Source organism: Mustela lutreola, chromosome 3 (assembly GCF_030435805.1).
Source record: "Mustela lutreola isolate mMusLut2 chromosome 3, mMusLut2.pri, whole genome shotgun sequence".
Lineage (NCBI taxonomy): Eukaryota > Metazoa > Chordata > Mammalia > Carnivora > Mustelidae > Mustela > Mustela lutreola.
Window position 1 is genome coordinate 78,770,156 of NC_081292.1, and position 22,706 is coordinate 78,792,861.

At 41.2% G+C, this 22,706-nt stretch overlaps 1 protein-coding gene and 1 long non-coding RNA gene across 2 annotated transcripts in view; one reads left to right on the top strand and one right to left on the bottom strand.

Annotated features, from left to right (window-relative positions):
- The window catches only part of RGS20 (regulator of G protein signaling 20), a 79,985-nt gene that overhangs the window by 52,209 nt on the left and 5,070 nt on the right, over positions 1-22,706 (bottom strand). The window contains exon 2 of the mRNA XM_059166450.1: positions 74-396. Within this exon, the coding sequence (XP_059022433.1) occupies positions 74-396 (323 nt within the window). The remainder of the gene's footprint in view (positions 1-73; positions 397-22,706) is intronic.
- LOC131826835 (uncharacterized) lies at positions 307-22,666 on the top strand. The gene is made up of 4 exons (XR_009351774.1): positions 307-396; positions 13,140-13,418; positions 13,615-14,052; positions 22,399-22,666. It is a non-coding gene; the product is annotated as an uncharacterized LOC131826835 (long non-coding RNA).

Here is a 22,706-nt window from a genome sequence, read left to right on the forward strand (position 1 = left end):
GGATGCTGGTGCCTGGGTGAGGCGGGGGGTGGGGGGGTGGGGGGTGGGGCGTGGTGGAGACAACTATACTTACGGGCATGGGCGAGCTCTGCCCAGCGCAGGCGTCCTCTTCTCTGGGCGGGCGTCCCCCTGGGGGTCGGCTGGGCAGTGTCAGAACTGACCCCAGAAGGAGCAAGAGGCGGCCCGGTCGCTCCCCGTACCCCGTGAGAGCCCAGCTGGTAGGGAGAAAGCGAGAAGCCGTAGGGAGAAGTCCGGGCGCCCCAGGAGGGAGTCGCCGGAGAAGATGAGAGAAGCATCGCGCGAGGCCAGAGAGCTTGCTAAAAAGGAGACCGAGCAGCTTCGGGGCAGCGGGCGAATCTGGGAGCTGTGCAGGGCCGGCGGCAGGAAGGGCAGGAGGTAAGGGGAGAGAAACAAAAGCAACACACCATTACTGTTGGGTCTAGCTACAGACTGAAGAAAATGTGTATTTAGTATCATTTACTGCAGCATTTTGAGGCTGTACTTTGGGGGTGCAAGAGAAGGTAGGTGAGAGCAAAAGGAAAGGCCTTTGGTTGGGTTCTCCTCTCCTTTCTCTCCTTTACCCTCTTCTCCTCTCCCCCTTTCTAACTCTGCACTCATTGTGGTTCTTGGACCAGCAGCTTCAATGACAACCAGGAGCTTGTTAGAAATACAGAATCTGGGACCCGATCCTGAACTTTAGCGTCAGAATCTGAATGTTAATATTCCCAGGGAGTTCAAATGCACCTTAAATGTGAGATGCAGTATATAAAAGTATCTGTAGTCATCCTTCTTAGGATTTTCTAGTGAATGAACATCTAGTTCACTTTTGCAACTCTTGCTCTTCTCCCGCTTTCCCTCTGAACCTTCCCCACCCCCTAAAGTGCCTAGAGCTCTGCCTGCCAAGTCACTGAAGTTGGACTTGGTTACTAGGTTCCAGTGTGGGAAGTGCTTAGGAGAGAATCGATTAGTGTCAGAAGACTGAGCAATCCCAGACGTAGGCTGGGTGGAAGAAGGGACTGGCTGATATGACCTGGATTGTGCTGGTTGGTGTGGGTGGGTTACCAGGACTGTGTTGGGTCTCATGAGTGTGCACTATGCAGGGCCCCTTTCTGCACTCTGTGTGTCCATCTTATTCTCAGGAACACAGGGCTTTACACCTTCCACTTGTTGTTTAGGATATCTAAACTGCCAGTGTAAAGGTAAAATCATTATTATTTTCTTTGAAAGTAGAGGGAAGCATTAATTTAAAAGTCAGAAGCCCGGGGTTCTAGGCTGAGCCTTGCAACTAACTCCACAACTAACCTTGGGAAAGTCTCTTTATTCTTTTAATTTATCTGCTTCATTTATAGAGTAAAGGGATTGAACTCAGTGGCTTCTTAAGGTCACCTGCTTTGTCAGGCTCTCATTTTTGAGCTCTTAGAGCTTCTTGGTCCACTAACCTTCAGAGAAGCTACAATTCAGAACCTAACTTAGCCAATCCAAACAGCTCCCTCAAGTAAAACAAAAAGACAATTTAATCTGTTTGTGAAAAACAAGAGTGGCGGTTGCCAAGAAGATTGAAGGTGGAGGCGGGAAGCAGCTAATAAAAGTGACAGGGTGGCTAGGCGCTGAACGGGGCTGGGCGAGCGAGGCGGGAGTCCCAAGGGCGCAGCGGCCGCTCTCCAGGGTCCTGAAGGCGGGAGACGCCGAGGGCGGCCTCCGTGGGCTTGGCTAAGTTCCCCAGATCAGCAGTTGCCAGACCCGGCATTTTTTCTTTAGGCGGTGGAAGTCTTGGGGGAAGCGACTGTTGGGAGGGATGGAGGAAACCTAGCAACCCATTCTCATTCATGAGGCCCTTTCTGGGAAGCCGCCGAACGTGTTGGCGGATTTGTCTTTCGGTCGTTTGTATGCGCTCGGGGAAAGAGTGGAGCTTGGTTTGCATTTCCGAGTAAGTTCACACAGTTTCGCTTCCCTTATACCTTTTCCTGGAGAATGGAGTCTTTCTCCTAGTATTTTCATTCTCCCAGTTCAGATGCTTCTCTCCCCTCCCCGGCTTTCTGGCACCACGTGTTTATTTTAGGGAATGGCCCTGAGAGCCCCGGGAGGCTTCTGGAGAAGTGCCAACAGATCACTCGAGGCGGGGAGGAAAGGAGAGATTTGGAAAACGCTCAGAGCCGGCCTTGGCGCCCAGCTTTCGTCTCGTCGGGGAGGAGGGCAGGGGACCAGGCCTTTGCTCTGGGGTCGGTGTGTGTGCTTCGCCGGCTTCAATAGAGCTCGAATGCCGCGGGCAGCTGGGCTGGGGCGGTTCGCAGCTAACTTCGTGCGCACCTGCCAGCTGCCGCCGCCGCGCCTGCCCCGAGTGCGCTGCTGGATGGCTGCAAAACCTAAGGGGATGCGAGCACCGAGGCCTCAAGGACCCCACGCAGAGGAAGTCGAGAAAGAACTGGTTCAGCCCCTGGCGACCCAGAGCTTAACTAAACCCACCGGCGACCCTTCCCAAACAGCCTTCATTCCACGGCTTGAGCAAAGCTTAAATCCCTGAAAATGAGTAGCAGGCATACTTCTGGGCCGCACGCCGCACTCCTACGGCCCCGAAGGAAGCTTCAGGGAACTTCCTTGGGTCCCCGAATTTTCGTCTCCAGCTCGTATTTTCAAATGGTTTCTTGCGAGTATGTGAAGCGGTAACCTGACCCTTCTCTCTTCTTCCCTCCCAAGTCTTTTGCACGCCCCTTCTCCCGGGCACGCTTCATTAGGCATTTCGCTTCGGTCCTTTGCTTCAGGACAGAGACGCTTGTGAGGAAAATAGTGGAAATGTTCAGACAGAATAAAAGTCTCAAACTCAGCCTCAGAAGCACAACATCCCGGCTCCACTGCTCCTTTGGAGACATTCAGCTTTTACCCTTCCCTAGACTGGTCTTTTCTTTCAGGATCAGCAGCCTACTCTCCAATTCTGGCTGCTGTCTGGACACACTCTGCAGTCAGAGCAAGTCTGGGCAGGGGCTACAGGCTTCCCTAACAAGCAGGGATCTGAAGCATGAGAAGGGCAGAGTGCTGAAATCTGACTTCCTCTGGCCCTCCTGGCAAGGACAGAGCTCTGGGACTATCAATGTACCACAAAATTTGATCTGAGAAAAGTTATCTGAGGAAAGACCTTCACCTACCCGCAGTGCTCCAGAGATCCTTGTCTTCCTTCTAGGCCAGATTCTAGATGACTGAGGATTTCAGTAATATTGGCCACAAAACAGAATCATCTTGGAATCTGTATTCCTGAAAGCACTGCTCTGTAAGGATCCAGAAGACTTAGGGAATACTTTATAAAGATCGAATATCCACTACTTAATGAATCAGATTGTCTACTGAACCATGCAGAGAGGGAAAAAAACCCACCACACCCAAATGTACAGAAAAATCTCATGCCTTTAAAAAGGCAAATTTGAAAATTTTCATTCACCCCTCAATAGTCTTTCATAGAAGAAGCATCCAGGGCAGGATTAAATACTTTTTTAAAAAATCTTTATTTTTTAAGTTTCTTTTCAGTGTACCAGAGGATTAAATACTTTTAACCAAAAATTTCTCAGAGCTTTTAGAATTAAAATCACAGAATGGAATTTGAATTTAGATTTAATTTTATGAAAGGATCTATTTTTTTCCACCCTGGACTCTTAAAAAATTCTGTTTACTTTGGTCTAGGTATATTATACGTTTTAATTTTCCATTATTTGGAGAAACAATTCCTTCACTTGGATATAAGAATCCAATTGGCAGTGATTTAAAACTCCACTGGCAAGTCTTTGCCTGTGCTGACTATAAAGCAGATTGGAAAATGGCAAGATATAATAGACAGATCATGGATATTAGAGTCACAGATTAATATTAGTTTGAGGCCAACCAAACTATTAATAACATGTTTCTATTAGGGTTCATTTCAAATCTTGATGTTCTTAGTGAAAGTACAACTGTTAAAAAGAATATCTCATAATTCGTTTTGATTTCATCCATTCTTTTAATACCTTTTTAAGTGGATCTATGCCTAGGACTTATATAAGTAGATGTTACATAATGAGCATTGATAGTGGGGAAGGTGTGACTAGGAATGGAAGTGGAGGGGACCAGCAATAAGGGCTACTTAGGTGACATGTATGTCTGGAAAAGGGAAACACTGATGGTTGTCTCCTTTCAGAGATAACTGGGCCCTCTGCCTTTCTGCTGGTGGTGGTAACTGAGTGAGGAGCTTAAGATAGGAGTTGGGTCTTTATTTGAATATATATACATATATTCGTTTGAATTATATGCAACACTGAACTTTTGATTTTCTCTTGCAGACTTTCCTCCATTTCAGTGAATGGTAACTCGATCACTTTGTTCAGTTCAAAAACACTGGGGTATCCCTGCTTATATTCACAGCTATCTCTCTGTGTTATTGACTGAATTGGGTCTCCCCCAAAATCATATGTTGAAGTCCTAACCCCCAGGACTTCAGAATATGGCCTCTTTCAAAATAGGATGATAGTCCGTATAATTAGGTAAGTCATGTTAGAATAGCATGGGCCCCAATCCCGTATGACTGGAGTCCTTCTAAAAAGGAGAAATTTGGACACAGACACATGCACCAGGAGAATGCCATGTAAAAATGAAAGCAGAGATGGAGGTGAAGAATCCACAAGCCAATGAATGCCAAAGATTGCCAGCAAATGGCCAGAAATGAAAAAGAGGCATAGAATAGATTCTCCCTCCAAAGAAATCTGGCTATAGGATGAAAACATAGAAACCCTGCCTCGGTTTTCAGCCTGTTGATATACCCTGCAGATTTTAGATCAAGGATGAAATATCAAGTCTCACCTGAATTTCCAACCTGCTGGTTTGCCCTACGGATTTGGATTTGAGACTTGCCAGCCAACACTCCTGAATGAGTCAATTCCTTAGCTGAATCTCTCTCTCCTTTCCCTATCCCTCTTTCCTTCCCCTCCCCACTTCCTTCTCTCTCTCTCTCTCTGTCTCATCATCTGTCGATCATGTACATGTCCTGTAGGTTCTAGTTCTTTAGAGAACCTTGACTAATACTCTCTGGTACAGTTCTTATCATCATTAACCTGGACTATTGAATTTTCTTCCTAGTTGGTATTTCTACTTCCCTTTTGCTTTATTTCCCCTTAATATTGAAGACAGGATTTTTCTTAAAAATGCAGGTCAGGCTATGTCACTCTCTAACTTCAGACTTTCTATTGGCTTCTTATTTCAGAGTACAAACCAAAGTCCTTATATTAGTCCTCAGTGCACAACATGAATGGCCCTGTCCTACCACGAAGATCTCTTCCACTTGTGCAGCTACTCTTGCAATACTGATTTTGCACAGCACTTTTTACTATTTGGCATACTACGTATTTACTTCTTTATATGACAAAAGTAGCAACTTTTTCTCTTTTGTTCATTGCTATGTCAGTAGGGTCTAGAATAGTGCTCAGTCCTTAAAGTGCTCAATGAGTATTTTTTGGGACAAATGAATGCAAAAACAAGCTCAAATATTAACCGCTCATAAAAAGGAATGGAATTCTGGTACATGCTACAACATGGAAACCTCAAAAACTTGCTAAGTGAAAGAAGCTGGACACAAAAGGACAAATATTATATGATTCCACTTATCTGAGGTACCCCAAATAGGCAAATTCATGCAGATAGAAAGTAGAATAGTGATTACCAGGGGCTGGGGGGAGAGAATGGGAAATTACTATTTGATGGATGCAGAGTGTATGGGTTGAAGGAAGAGTTATAGAAATAGTGGTGATGGTCCTACAGCCTTCTGAATGCATTTAATGTCTCTGAATGATACATTAAAAACTGGTTAAAATAGTAATTTATTTATATTATTTATAATTTCCCACAGTTCAAGAAAACATTAAAAACTCTTCAAGGTGTGAGCTCAGAGGAGCCTGAGAATGTCCACCCCGTTGGGAAAAGCAGCTGAATAAATCACCTGATTCTGCCAGAATCTCTTGGGGTTCCCTCGCTTTGATTTTTGCTTCCCTCAGCTAAACGTGCTTTCAAGATAGATACTGCCATCTCCCATTCTATTCTAGAATGTAGGGGGACACAGCTTGTGATACGTAGAGGTAGAAGGAGAATAGCTAAAGGAGGGTCCAAGAAAGGTCTTGCACGCCAGTCATTTCTTCATCCTTTCAGCAAATATTTATCATGTGTCTCTTCAGTATCAGGCTGCTCTAGAGGCTCTGGAGTCAAAGTGAGTGAGGAAGAAAATGATCTGGTTTTTTTTTTTTTTTTTTTTCTAACACCCCTTTATTTTTTTTTTTTATTTATTTTTATTTTTTTTAAATTTTTTATTTTTTATAAACATATATTTTTATCCCCAGGGGTACAGGTCTGTGAATCACCAGGTTTACACACTTCACAGCACTCACCAAATCACATACCCTCCTCAATGTCCATAATCCCACCCCCTTCTCCCAAACCCCCTCCCCCCGGCAACCCTCAGTTTGTTTCGTGAGATTAAGAGTCACTTATGGTTTGTCTCCCTCCCAATCCCATCTTGTTTCATTTATTCTTCTTCTACCCACTTAAGCCTCCATGTTGTATCACCACTTCCTCATATCAGGGAGATCATATGATAGTTGTCTTTCTCTGCTTGACTTATTTCGCTAAGCATGATACGCTCTAGTTCCATCCATGTTGTTGCAAATGGCAAGATTTCATTTCTTTTGATGGCTGCATAGTATTCCATTGTGTATATATACCACATCTTCTTGATCCATTCATCTGTTGATGGACATCTAGGTTCTTTCCATAGTTTGGCTATTGTGGACATTGCTGCTATAAACATTCGGGTGCATGTGCCCCTTTGGATCACTACATTTGTATCTTTAGGGTAAATACCCAATAGTGCAATTGCTGGGTCATAGGGCAGTTCTATTTTCAACATTTTGAGGAACCTCCATGCTGTTTTCCAGAGTGGCTGCACCAGCTTGCATTCCCACCAACAGTGTAGGAGGGTTCCCCTTTCTCCGCATCCTCGCCAGCATCTGTCATTTCCTGATTTGTTGATTTTAGCCATTCTGACTGGTGTGAGGTGATATCTCATTGTGGTTTTGATTTGTATTTCCCTGATGCCGAGTGATATGGAGCACTTTTTCATGTGTCTGTTCGCCATCTGGATGTCTTCTTTGCAGAAATGTCTGTTCATGTCTTCTGCCCATTTCTTGATTGGATTATTTGTTCTTTGGGTGTTGAGTTTGCTAAGTTCTTTATAGATTCTGGACACTAGTCCTTTATCTGATATGTCGTTTGCAAATATCTTCTCCCATTCTGTCAGTTGTCTTTTGATTTTGTTAACTGTTTCCTTTGCTGTGCAAAAGCTTTTGATCTTGATGAAATCCCAGTAGTTCATTTTTTCCCTTGCTTCCCTTGCCTTTTGCGTAGTTCCTAGGAAGATGTTGCTGCGGCAGAGGTCGAAGAGGTTGCTGCCCGTGTTCTCCTCAAGGATTTTGATGGATTCCTTTCGTACATTGAGATCCTTCATCCATTTTGAGTCTATTTTTGTGTGTGGTGTAAGGAAATGGTCCAATTTCATTTTTCTGCATGTGGCTGTCCAATTTTCCCAACACCATTTATTGAAAAGGCTGTCTTTTTTCCATTGGACATTCTTTCCTGCTTTGTCGAAGATTAGTTGACCATAGATTTGAGGGTCTATTTCTGGGCTCTCTATTCTGTTCCATTGATCTATGTGTCTGTTTTTGTGCCAGTACCATGCTGTCTTGATGATGACAGCTTTGTAATAGAGCTTGAAGTCCGGAATTGTGATGCCACCAACGTTGGCTTTCTTTTTCAATATCCCTTTGGCTATTCGAGGTCTTTTCTGGTTCCATATAAATTTTAGCATTATTTGTTCCATTTCTTTGAAAAAGATGGATGGTACTTTGATAGGAATTGCATTAAATGTGTAGATTGCTTTAGGTAGCATAGACATTTTCACAATATTTATTCTTCCAATCCAGGAGCATGGAACATTTTTCCATTTGTTTGTGTCTAAACAGTATCCTTCTAAAGAATGAATGGGTCAACCGGGAAATTAAAGAAGAATTGAAAAAAATCATGGAAACAAATGATAATGAAAATACAACGGTTCAAAATCTGTGGGACACAACAAAGGCAGTCCTGAGAGGAAAATATATAGCGGTACAAGCCTTTCTCAAGAAACAAGAAAGGTCTCAGGTACACAACCTAACCCTACACCTAAAGGAGCTGGAGAAAGAACAAGAAAGAAACCCTAAGCCCAGCAGGAGAAGAGAAATCATAAAGATCAGAGCAGAAATCAATGAAATAGAAACCAAAAAAACAATAGAACAAATCAACGAAACTAGGAGCTGGTTCTTTGAAAGAATTAATAAAATTGATAAACCCCTGGCCCGACTTATCAAAAAGAAAAGAGAAAGGACCCAAATAAATAAAATCATGAATGAAAGAGGAGAGATCACAACTAACACCAAAGAAATACAAACTATTATAAGAACATACTATGAGCAACTCTACGCCAACAAATTTGACAATCTGGAAGAAATGGATGCATTCCTAGAAACATATAAACTACCACAACTGAACCAGGAAGAAATAGAAAGCCTGAACAGACCCATAACCAGTAAGGAGATTGAAACAGTCATTAAAAATCTCCAAACAAACAAAAGCCCAGGGCCAGACGGCTTCCCGGGGGAATTCTACCAAACATTTAAAGAAGAACTAATTCCTATTCTCCTGAAACTGTTCCAAAAAATAGAAATGGAAGGAAAACTTCCAAACTCATTTTATGAGGCCAGCATCACCTTGATCCCAAAACCAGACAAGGATCCCATCAAAAAAGAGAGCTATAGACCAATATCCTTGATGAACACAGATGCGAAAATACTCAACAAAATACTAGCCAATAGGATTCAACAGTACATTAAAAAGATTATTCACCACGACCAAGTGGGATTTATTCCAGGGCTGCAAGGTTGGTTCAACATCCGCAAATCAGTCAATGTGATACAACACATCAATAAAAGAAAGAACAAGAACCATATGATACTCTCAATAGATGCTGAAAAAGCATTTGACAAAGTACAACATCCCTTCCTGATCAAAACTCTTCAAAGTGTAGGGATAGAGGGCACATACCTCAATATCATCAAAGCCATCTATGAAAAACCCACCGCAAATATCATTCTCAATGGAGAACAACTGAAAGCTTTTCCGCTAAGGTCAGGAACACGGCAGGGATGTCCATTATCACCACTGCTATTCAACATCGTACTAGAGGTCCTAGCCTCAGCAATCAGACAACAAAAGGAAATTAAAGGCATCCAAATCGGCAAAGAAGAAGTCAAATTATCACTCTTCGCAGATGATATGATACTATATGTGGAAAACCCAAAAGACTCCACTCCAAAACTGCTAGAACTTATACAGGAATTCAGTAAAGTGTCAGGATATAAAATCAATGCACAGAAATCAGTTGCATTTCTCTACACCAACAGCAAGACAGAAGAAAGAGATATTAAGGAGTCAATCCCATTCACAATTGCATCCAAAACCATAAGATACCTAGGAATAAACCTAACCAAAGAGACACAGAATCTATACTCAGAAAACTATAAAGTTCTCATGAAAGAAATTGAAAATGATCTGTTCTTACAGTGTGGTGAAGGAGGGGGTAGTAAGAATCTATGTAGACTGAATAGGACAAGTAAGTCATGGCAAGGATTTTGGATTTTATTTTAAAAGCAATCAGAAGTCACTGAAATGTTTTAAGCAAGAAAGTGACAAGATCTGATTTATGTTTTTAAAAGACTCTTTTGATGCTTTGTATTGAAGTGAATTGGAAGGGGACACGCTTGGAAATAGTGAAAACAGGAGACTTTGCAATGGTCCACGTGGGAAAAGTTGATGACTTGGACAGTAATGGGGATAAAATACAGAGAAATGGACAGACTGAGATATGTTTTAGAGAGAATTAATTGCACTTCAGGTAGATTGGATGTGCAGGCTGAGAAAAAGGGAATCAAAGATCTTACCCAGGTGTTTTGAGATGAGCAGCTGGGTGGGTGGCTTGCTGAAATGAGGAAGACGAGGAGGGAAATCAAGGAAGAAAATGATCTTCCTTGACGGGGTACCTGGGTGGCTCAGTGGGTTAAAGCCTCTGTCTTCAGCTCAGGTCATGATCTCAGGGTCCTGGGATCAAGCCCCAAGTTGGGCTCTCTGCTCAGCAGTGAGCCTGCTTCCATTCCTCTCTCTGTCTGCCTCTCTGCCTACTTGTGATCTCTGTCAAATAAATAAATAAAATCTTCAAAAAAAAATCCTGGTAAACATATTTTGTAGATGCCTATAAGTCATTCAAATGGAGCTGCTAAATAGGTTGTTGTAAAAGAGGCTTGAGCTCAGGGTAGAGGTCTGGGTGGGAGTCCAGGAGAGATGTACATTTAGGAGTCATTAGCATAAAATGGTATTTAAAGCTATTGGAATTGGGTAAGATTCTAAGAAAAAGATGAAAAGATAGAATAAGATTGAATCAATTTAAGGAGTTTGAACCACATCCAGATGGAAATGGGGAACCACTGACAAAACTTAATCAGGGAGTTAATAGGATCAGGTTTGTATTTTAGAAAGAATCTCTCTGTCCTATGATGTTACTTAGAGGCAAGCATGACTGGAAAGAGGGATGAGGGAACATGGTGTTCCAATAATTTTTGGGGAGATGGTAATGACTTGATTTAGGTTAATGTTAAATAGAGTAGAGATAACTAAATTAATAGATCAAGAGATAACTTTGAATAGTGAGAATGAAATGTGGGAATTGATTAGACGTGTGAAATGAGGACAAGAGCAAGGTCAAGGGTTCTGCCTCCCAAATTGCTAGTTCAAAACCGGGTGGATGATGGTACCCGTTTTTACTGCGATAGAGAACCTAGGAGAAGAAGAGTTTGGGCAAAAGTGAAGACAATTGTTAATTTTGAAGTGCCTGCTAGACATGTAAATCTGCATGGTCAGTAGACTTTTGTAAGTTCATGTGTGGACTGCAAGAGACAGAGCCTGAGTGGAGTCACCAATCCATAAGCTGTCTTAGAACCTTTGACGCTGCCCAGATTAGCCACGGAGAATGAGTCCAGTGAGAAGAGAAAAGGACCAAAGATGAAAACTTAGGGAACTTCCAATTTTTCAGAGTCAGTAAAGGGAGAGAAATTTTTTAAATGAGACTGAAAGGGAACAGCTAGAGAAGTAGAAGAAAATAAGACAAAAGGGACATCATTTGTCACGTTTCAGACTCTGGTTAGATGTCATGTCATTTACTTCTCTTTGTAACCTGCAGGCAGTTATTCATGTCCTCTCCATTTTACAGAAGACTACATTGAGACTCAAGTGAAATAACTGGGTCAAAGACACTCATACAGAAAATAATAGATCAAGTTTGAAGGAATTTAAACAAACCTTGGACTATGAAGTTTCTACCCTTTGATTGTTCCCAAAAGGAACCAATCCTGTGTGTGTGTGTGTGTGTGTGTGTGTGCGTGCGCGCGTGCACCCCCATGTACATATATTTGTATATATGTGTACTATCTCTAGGAGGATACAAAGAAGCTGCTAAGACTGAAGAGTGGTTGCCTTCGGTGGATCAGGGAGTAGAGGCTGGAGACTGGCCAGATGGAGACTAACTATATTGTCTACACTGTAATGCTCTGTATTTTTGTAATAGAGTCTGTAATAAAGACTTGGCTCCTTTTCTTTCTTTGTTTCTTTGTTTCTTTCTTAAATGCTTGACTGCTGACAACTTTCAGTCCCCACTACTCTCCTTTTCTTTCTGCCTCATATTCGGAAAAACTGATAGGACAGCCTCGATGCTTTCTCTTTTGGCACGTGCAGGGAGTTCAAGTGATGGAGGTCATGACTCTTGCAGAGGAGAACCCTCAGTTCCAGCCCCACCATAAAATTCTAAGCCACTCTCCTCTTTCTGTTCTCTTCAGCCATTTTTGGACCGGTTAGCAAGCAACCTGACTTGCTCTCCTCAGAGGGCCTCGTTATGGGAGTAATACATCTCTCTATGCCCTCTTGGTATTTATGTGGCCTCATTGGTCTGGACAAGAGAATCAAATTGGGGGTGTATGGGTGGGAAGGCCCATCTGCCTATGTAGGGGTGGCCACAGCAATTGTATTAGATGACAAATGTAAGACTGGACAAGTCTGATTTTGAATATTCCAATTCAAAAATACAAGTTAGCCAGGACATTTTTAAATGGTAAGAATTTAAAAAGGCCCATGTCCCAAAGTCTTAAGATTTTAAGATCCATATGGGCCTTCTCCTCCATTTTTCTTATCTGTTAGATCATTAAAAAGGCTGAGAAGGTAAAGAAAACTAAACTAAACTAAGACTAAAATGAACTAAAATCTGTGCTCTTTCTTCTATAATATTCTATACCTCTAGAGATCAGGAAGGGAGTTATTATGTAAAATATAAAATTAAAAAGAAAAATTCAAAATTAATTTTTGAAATTTTAGTGATCTTTTTCTGGGATCTCCAGCTCTATAAAAATTGCATTTGTCCAAACTACCATATTTTTAAAAATCATGCATTCTTACAATTAAAAAAATATATATGCATATATATATGTATGTGTGTGAGTGTATATATATATATATATATATATATATATATATATATCCAAGCAAGCTATTCCTGAAGTATAGTAAGCCGTGCTCCAACAAAATCCCTCCTATATTTTGCATACTTCCTTGCATCATATTTTTTACATATTTTACCCTGATGTGCAAACACTTACAAAATGTTCTCATACATGCATCTCTCTACTCACCACCCCCTTCCTCATTGCTCTTTGGTCAGGAAGCTACAGACCAGTGAGCTCAGATGATATCTGTTAGGCTGGCAAGGAGCGGAACTGGGCTACAGACTGGTGCTTCCTGACGGGTGCTTCTTGACCCACATCCAGGAGACTTGGTCATTATTTACTGATGTCAGTAATGAGGATTGACAGTGGCAGTCATCAAGGACAGCAACAATGTTGATCCATATCTCCGAATGCCTCCAATGGCAGCTAAATGTAAAGTACCTTCGACCACTTTCTTTCTCTTAAACTAAAATTCCAATTTCCCTTCCTTCTCACACCCAGCAAGTAATGAGAATTCCATGCTTCCAAACTACCACTGGAGATTGAATTCACGACTTCAACTCTACAGGCTTTGGGTCCATCGATCACATGGCTGCTCATTCTCTACTTCTCTGAGATCCTAAAAGGGCTATATAGCTTTATAATAGCCCAATTTACCTAAAGCTAAAGAACAGTATTTCAAGCACCAACAGAGAAGTCCCTAAAATTTTAGATACTGAAGAATACACACCAGAGTGAAGTTTCTGGGAGAACCTGCCTCCCAGGTGTCAGACACCTTTGGTAAGTTAAATCCTTGGAGTGCAGAATATTGTTATTCTGAAATGAAATACAATATAGTTGAAACTCTGTATAATTTATAAAGTTCCTATTTAATTATTTATTTTTTTCAAGAAAGCTTCTAGTCTTAGTGCAGCCAAGCTTTGCACAGTGATTGGCAGAGTCCGATATAATTGTAAATCAAACATTTGTTTTTCAGATCACATGCAGTTTCTCTTAAGAAGATATGGAACAGGTCACCAAGGGTTCCTATTGTAATATTTCATCCTAAGGCTTTTCAAGGATTGGTGTCAGTGACTATGAGAAATGAAAAACCCTGCCATTGAAATCCTAAGAGCTGGTGGAAGCAAACAAAATCTTGAACAATGTAAGCGTGAGAAATGCAGGGGACGGGGCTGCTCGCATAATCAGAAGTCTTCTTTTTCTTATGTTGTCTGTCTACAGAAGTTTCCAGCACTGCTTCCATTTGAATGCTAACATTTTTCAGGGGTTCTGTTGCTCCCCTGGGGTGCCTGGTGGTGGAGGGGAGAAGGGAGAAGGGGGATAAAATCAGAGCAGTGGAAAAGCCGCAGATGGAGGAAGGGGTGGCGGAGTCAGGAGACGGAAGCCCTACCAGCCATATCCCTTGTGACTTAGGGTAAGTGTGTGCTCACTTGGGCTTTTCCCTTCCTGCCCAGGGAAACTTTTCCTTTCCTGCCCAGGCAGATTTAGTGAAGATGGTCTCTAGGGCTTCCAAAGAGCTGATTTCTGGGTTCATTGTGGGACTCATTCTCCTATACATAATCACTTTCCATTTTCCTCTCTTGGGATTCCCTCCCCAAAGGAGGAGGCACACACACTCACACACACACTCACACACACACTAATCCTATACCTTAGAGAAGAGAAGCAGAGCAGAATCCCCAGGGAGCTCTGGAGCCCAGCATACCTCCCCAGGCAAGCACTTAACAACATCCCCTCTGCGACTTCCCCAGCTCACTTAATTAAATTACAGCATTCTCCTAAACAGTTTCCCACCTTGGAGCCTGTGCAGCACTTAGGTCCCCTCTAACCTGTTCCCCACCCTGCAGAAGGAGGGATCTTTCTAAAAGGCAAGTGTGATCACATTACCCACTCCCCACTTCCCCTGGCTCCAATCACTGGCTCCTCATTTCTCTTTAGGCCCTAATACAGCATGCAGACCTTTTATGATTCGATTTGTACTCTTTCTCACTCTTTGTACTTCAAGCTCCAATCATATTAAGGTTCCTCGGTTCCTAAAAATCCCCTTGTTCATGTTCATTCCTGGCTCTTTTTATAAATTCTCCTTCTGCTGAATCATTACCCATTCCTAATCTGCTTCTCCTCTTTTATCCTAAGGCCATCTCTTACTTAGCCTTCAAGTCTCAGCTTAGATGCCATTTCCTCCAGGAAGCTCTCCCAGGTTGGGCTAGCTGCCCATATTCTTTCTTTTGTCACAGCATTTCCTGCACTGAATTGTAATAGTTTGTGAGGGTCAGGACTTTGCCCTTATACAGACCTGTGTCTCAGAAAAATCTAAAGCAGTACTGAGACATAATGTGTGTTCAATCAATAGTTGTAAATGAATGAACTTAAACATGATGTGATCTGGAGTTGGTAATTGTTGAAGCTGGTAATGTGTCAATCAGGTTCTATTATGCTATTATTTACTATGCAATTTTCTCTGCTTTTATGTATATTTGACATTTATTGTAATAAGAACATTTTTAAAAAAAGATTTCATTTATTTATTTGAGAGACGGGAAGCATGAGTAGGGGGAGGGATAGAGGGAGAAGCAGGCTCCCCGGGATCATGACCTGAGCTGAAGGCAGACACTCAACTGACTGAGCCATCCAGGTGCTATAATAAAAATATTTTTTTAAAACATGATTTTTAACTTCTAAACAACATACCTCAAATCTTAATTGCAACAGACAAGAGAGCAGGGTAGAAGTTGCCACAATTCTACGTGCAAGCCTCCTAGGTATAAGGTTTATTAAAATGCCTGTTCAGAGAAGGTGTGATGTGAAAGGGAACACAGGCAGGTCTTCCTAGAGGAGCCTGTCTTCCATTTGTCCCCATGGTCCCAGGCCGGATCCACCAATTTCACACTGGTGGAGCACAAAAATCAACAAGCAAGATGGCAAGAACAAGGGGAGACATTGTTCGGTCCAAAGTGGAAATTTGTGACAGGGCTCAGGAAGGCAGCATGAGCTTTGTAGCTTTTCCAGTGGTTCCTAATAAACCAGGCTTTGTGTGAGTCTCACCCAGGCTGCACAGGGCCCTGTACTAAGGCTTTCTCTTTCCTCTGGCTTGGCTGCTGGGAAACTTGTTAGCTCTCACTGATTTCTTTGAGTTGGACACCACTGAATTGGATTGCTTTGCTTTGCATTTTAAAAGGGGTGTTTTTCTTGAGGAAGCTGGAAATTGGCACAGACTTGAAATTTCATATTTTGAGACCATCCAGAATCCACAACTATCATTAATTTCCTTCATGGCATTTGAGACATTTGGCTGAATAAAGATTCTAATAACAATATTAGCTTAAAACAATCTTTTACCCACGTGGTGGGAATAAAGTAGGAAAATAATACATTTCTTCTACTACTAATCAGTTAGCAAACCAGTATTGACTGGGCTTTTAGATGTGCCCAATATGAGTGAGGCTCTACCTGTAGATGGGAATAATTAGATTAACTGTTTTGGGGGAAACTGGGTACCAAACAAGCATGGGTTCCCCAGGACAGCAGCGCAGGACCAATGGGAAGCCTGGACCCATGGGTGCAGATTGTTTTTTAAAAGTCAAAGTATCTGATTAAAAAAAAACTAATAAAATTACTTGCGAGAGGTATTATTGTCTTGATTTCATAGACGATAAAACCAAGACAAAGAGAATTAAACCTGACTTGGACCTGAATTAAAAAACCAGTTCTGGCCAGTACAAAGACATTGCTTTTATGTCATCCTATTGCCTGGTTTGCACCTGCATAACCAAAAAGATGCACACGACTGAACTTCAGCTAGGATAAAGGATGTCTTCAAGGAATCAGATTTCTGTCCCTTACATCTGAGCCTCAAGCTTCACTGGCTTGAGATCCTGCAATACTGCAATGCCCTCCAGGTGTCAGCATTTACTGTTCTTTCACTCCCTTAGGCCTTACTGTTACAAAGTATTAGGACAGAAAAGCCCATCTCTCTCCTGGGTGCCTCAAAATGTCTGGGCATGAGGTGAAGGGTTATGTGCCATGAGGTAAGGATGCTGCTGAACACTGAATCTTGACTCCATGCAAATATGAAAATGTCATGAGCCCTCTGCTGCTCTGATTTTCTAAAACCCAAAGGTATCCATTTTTTCCCTCTCTTCTTTGTGGTTTCATGTATCTAAAAACCAATTCATTTCTGATAGATGAGCAAGCAGAGTTATAACCTGGCCTTTGGCCAAGACTGCACAGAAAAGGAGGAGGCTTTGAAAGTGCCAGAGGATGCCTGGAATGCTGGGCTTCTCTATAATCAACAGCAGAAGCCGGTGCCAGATGCGGCTGGGATTTGGACCAGGCTGGAGTGTGGCTTCTGACGAAGGACCAGAAATAGCCCCAAACACCAGGTCTGTCTTCTGCTCAGCTTCCACATATACCACATTACACTACTGCAAGGTCATTCTTGTGGATCTAATATTACCATTCCCTGTAGATTTTGTGAGTAGGAACAATCTAAGAATTCCTTTACATCTAAGTGCAAAAGAATTTGGACTTTATTTTTTTTCCTAATAAGAGAGACTGGGCCAGAATGAGACAATGAAGTGCCTTGGGGATTCCTGGAATTGTGGGGGAAGGGTCTAGGATGAGAGGCAGGGGAAACAGCGAGGGTTGCAAACTTCTGTGACTTCTCAGGCTGGTCCATGCTAATGGACACGGTGCCTGAGAGACCTTCTTTTGCTTTCCGACCCTCATACCATCTGGATCTTCAACTTGCCCATCTCAAATGTTGTGAAAAATAGAAGACAATCATTGGTCCCCCAAAGCCTGGACTCCCTCAGGGGCCAACACATGATGGAAGTTGCCTGCTTTTCTTTTCTAAAATTGCCACTTTTGCAAAGGTGAAGCTTACTGACCTTAATGGTACCAGCAAGTTGTTAAAAATAGTTAGTTGGCCTCTATTTTTTTTTTATTTTTTATTTTTTATTTTTTATAAACATATATTTTTTATATACATATATTTTTATCCCCAGGTCTGTGAATCACCAGGTTTACACACTTCACAGCACTCACCAAATCACATACCCTCCCCAATGTCCATAATCCCACCCCCTTCTCCCCAACCCCCTCCCCCCGGCAACCCTCAGTTTGTTTTGTGAGATTAAGAGTCACTTATGGTTTGTCTCCCTCCCAATCCCATCTTGTTTCATTTATTCTTCTACCCACTTAAGCCTCCATGTTGCATCACCACTTCCTCATATCAGGGAGATCATATGATAGTTGTCTTTCTCTGCTTGACTTATTTCGCTAAGCATGATACGCTCTAGTTCCATCCATGTTGTTGCAAATGGCAAGATTTCATTTCTTTTGATGGCTGCATAGTATTCCATTGTGTATATATACCACATCTTCTTGATCCATTCATCTGTTGATGGACATCTAGGTTCTTTCCATAGTTTGGCTATTGTGGACATTGCTGCTATAAACATTCGGGTGCATGTGTCCCTTTGGATCACTACATTTGTATCTTTAGGGTAAATACCCAATAGTGCAATTGCTGGGTCATAGGGCAGTTCTATTTTCAACATTTTGAGGAACCTCCATGCTGTTTTCCAGAGTGGCTGCACCAGCTTGCATTCCCACCAACAGTGTAGGAGGGTTCCCCTTTCTCCGCATCCTCGCCAGCATCTGTCATTTCCTGACTTGTTGATTTTAGCCATTCTGACTGGTGTGAGGTGATATCTCATTGTGGTTTTGATTTGTATTTCCCTGATGAGTTGGCCTCTATTTTAAAAGAGAAGACAAACATGAAAAAAGGAAGCCATAATTGCTGGCTTTTATTTGCTAATCATATGCCTGTCTTTCAATCTATCAAATGAGTTCTGTAACAGAATTATCTATGTAATTAAGTGCATGTGTTCCTTGGATAATGCTGCTGGTAGTACAGCTCTCACTTCAACTGAAAACTTCAAAAAATATTCGCTTTGAACATGTGATATTCTGGGAAAATTGTCAGAAAAAAGTCTTAAAGAAATGGGGTCCAGTCTAACTTGCAGAAACAGAGAGAGCAGATTTATCATGGAATGCAGAAATGTGTGAAACTGATAATATCAGATGTTTGATCATTTCTTTCTAGTAACGTTTTATTCATTCTATTTGGTCATTTCTGCTCAACTATTCTTTCACAACCTCAGGCAACCTTTAATAACAGTTTATAGGTAAAAATATTCATGGAGGGACACCTGGGTGGCTCATTCTTTAAGCATCTACCTTCTGCTCAGGTCATGATCCCAGGGTTCTGGGATTGAGCCCCATGATGGGCTCCCTGCTCAGTGGGAAGTCTGTTTCTCCCTTTCTCTCTCTCTCTCTCACTCTCTCTTTCTCTCTGTCAAATACATAAATAAAATCTTTAAAAAAATATTCATTTAGCTGTGTCTCTGGATTACTGGATGACCCACACTAACTGGAGGGAGCACAGAGGATCACACAAAAGCCTCACAGTCCCCCATGTCTGGTGAAGGTGGGGGTTTGTCTGGTGATTCTAGACTTCAGTTACTTTGGGGCCTGCCCACAGATCTTTGCTAAATTGAGGATAAATGGAGGAGATGTGTGGATTTATCTCTGAAATGTGATTATAAACCCTGCAAGTGATAGATACAAAAATGCCAGATTTCAAACGCCTAAATTAGCACTATTTCCTTCGAGTGTCATCGTTACTTTGGGAGGCCATATGCTGGTTCAAAGTTGCAGTCTCTCAAAACATGCTGGTCAGCTCCTCTAAGATGGTCTCTCAGCCTATAGAAGGGCCAGAACAGATTGATCCAGGAGTGGATACCAGACTTATACTGGGCCAGATTCTCTCTCTTGGGAATTGGAAATGAGAACATGGAGAGGCAGTGATGCGAGTCTGGTTTTTGGTGCTGAGCTGTCTTTCTAGCACCTTCCATGGACTCCTAGCCTCAGGTTTCTGAACGGCCAGACTCCTGCCTTCCTGCTGTTTCCTTTTATCTTCTGGTCATAGACGGTTTGAACAGGCAGTTACCAAAATGTGTTGAGATTATGCTTACGATATTTGAGTATTATTGCAGATAAGAATCCGTGGAATGCTCTATCACTTGAAAATGAATCCTTAGAATTTTTAAGGCTGAGAATTCAACATTATGTGAGCACAATATATTCTTATGGGAAAACATATCTGGTTACATCACTGGTGTCAAATTAAATTACTTATGTAGTCTGCAATCTGGGTTCCATTCTTGAATATTTGAAATATATTCCAATAGTCACTGCACATTTTAAACTAAATATTATCTGTCAGCCTGTGTACTTCATTTTAAAATTTCTTTTTTCAGTCATTTTATATGCAGTAACTATGAAGCCAGTCTGTGGACATTTCTAAAATAAACTTCCACATTACAAGCCTAATCTGAATTGCTTTTGCCCACAGAGTGGAAATAGATGGTTCGTATAGAACCTATGACAACAAGTTTCCTGTCAGAGGCTCCCAGTGGTGTGGTGAATAAACAATGAATCTGGGAACACTGAAAAAAAAAAATTTAAGACGTTAAAAAAAAAAGAAAAGAGGCTTCCAGTGAAGTTCATCTACATCTTCGCCTTCCAAGAAGGCAAAATTTAATGTAAATTTCCAGAGATATCTGCAGTGATTTTACAGTTTTGTGAAGGCTGGCTTGATTTTTTTTTTTTTAAGTTTATTTATTTTCTTTGTAATCTCTACACCCAATGTGGGGCTCTCACAACCCTGAGATCAAGAGTCACATGCTCTTTTGACTAAAACAGCTGGCTGCTGATTTGATTTTGAAAGCCAACAACATGATTTTTATGAGATCTTTTGAAAAGGGGAAATGAGACTGAGACACCTATTTTTTCCTAATCATTAATTAAACATCTGAGCATTATAAGATTTATGAAAAAAAGCCTGAACTGCATAATGAGGCCAAGAAGGAATTTCACAGTATGTTTTTAATGCTTCTAGACAGGATCTTTTGCCACTTTTATTTTATTTTTAGTTTTTACTTATTATGATTTTTTTCTTAGGATCTTTTGCCATTTTTAAAGATTTTTCTGAAAGGTCAAGATCAGTTGTGCTATCCAGTGACCGTGTGAAGTGTGTGCTAACAGCTCCTACTGTGGTAATAAAGAGATAAATGGGTAAATTGTACTTATGTACTTGGGTATCTATTTGTTGTTTAATTTCAAAGGGTAAAATCTAAGCTCCAGTCTGAGATTTAAAAAAAGTCTTTTTATTATGTTAATTTTCAAATAAAAAAAAAAAAAACCAGAGCAAATACACTCATCAACTCTCATATCCATCACTCAATATCAACATATTGCCCATTCTGCTTCATCTCTTACTTCTCCTTACTCCCCAGATCCCCTGTTATTTTAAAGGAAGTCGAAGGTCATATGTCATTTCCTCTGAAAGCATTTCCATTTGCCTCTTTGGGACTTAAAAAAAAAAAAAAAAAAAGCAGAACCACAGTTTCTTCTGACTTCCTTTTACTGGACAGGATGAGTAGGGCAGTTGTTTTTCCTTTTTTCTCTTCCTCTCTTCGTGTCTGTGAGTTTAATTTGGAGCTGTAAGACTCGTCCCTCATTCATTTCATTTCTCCATTCTTTTTAGAATATAACTCAACTTTTAAAGAATAATCACATTTTGCAGTTCCTTTTTACATCAAATATCTCCATCTGAGTGACTGTTTCAATAATTACCATCAATCCTTCCTACCTGTGGCTTCCTTATTTTTCATTGCTCTGAAACATATTTTCATGTGACTTTTCCCGGAAGTGTGGCTGTGTCATAATCTGTACACTTGCATATCTTAAATGTCTTTCTCTTGAGTTAGGGCATGAATGACACTGGCTTATGAATAATTCTTGGGATGTAAAAATGTGTTCTTTAAAGCTCTCTTGCTATAATTCAATTATTTTCAGTTATTTAGTCAGAGGACTATAAGGTGAAGATCCTTCTTGTTTCCTTTTAGGTAACCTTATTTTTTCTCCCTCTGGATATTTACTGAAATGCCTTAATTTTTTAAAATTGAACATACTATGAGGGTATTTCTAGGGTTAGTTCTATTTCCATTAAATTTGCTTATAATACTGTATGTTTTATTAGATTATTGTCTGAAATCTTTATTACATTGGGAATATAAAATTATGTTTAAAGAAAACTTGATTATTGCTGTTTCACCTACTCAGATCCCACTTTTATCTGTTTCCTTTATGTCCCTAAAGTGAGTTTCCAAGATATGACCTTCCTCTCTATTATGTCTTCATAATTTTAGTTTTATCTTTCTCCTCCGTGTTGTGATCAACTTTCTTTTCTTCTCTCTCTTTTTTAAGATTTTATTTATTTATGAGAGAGAAAGACAGTGAGAGAGGGAACACAAGCAGGGGGAGCTGGAGAGGGAGAAGCTGGCTTCCCAGTGATCAGGGAGCCTTATGCGGGGCTGGATCCTAGGATCATGTCCTGAGATCATGACCTGGGATCATGACCTGAGCCAAAGGCAGACGCTTAGTGACTGAGCCACCCACGCACCCTGTAACCGACTTTCTTAAATATATTTTTCTATTTTGACCTTAATTTTTGTGGCATCCAATCAGCTGTTAAATCCCCCTCCCTCCCTTTTTAAATCAATGACTAATTGTCTTATCTCCATTAAGACTTACTTTTTTTGGTGACACCTCTCTAACTTCAGAAATGCAACATCTTCTTGAATATAACACAGGTATATATTAATTAAAATTCTCCCTCTATTTTCTACAGGAGTATGCCATGGTGGTACAGTCAATGCCAGCCCAGAGCCAAAGCTGCCTGTAGCAGCAGGAAACATTCTGACTCAGTAGGCAGAATTTCCCGACAGTGATACAGGCATGGGGCTGCCGTGACACTTGGTTATGAGTAATCCTTGGGACATAACTATTTTTTCTTTAAAGCTCTCTTGCCATAAATCAATTGTCTTCAGTTACTTAGTGATTTGGAAAATTATAAGGTAAGAAGAGAAACACTATGTGGGTTTTCCACTGAAGTGGTAGTGTCCTGCCCTTGTATAATTAGGACTCTCTGTGGCCCCA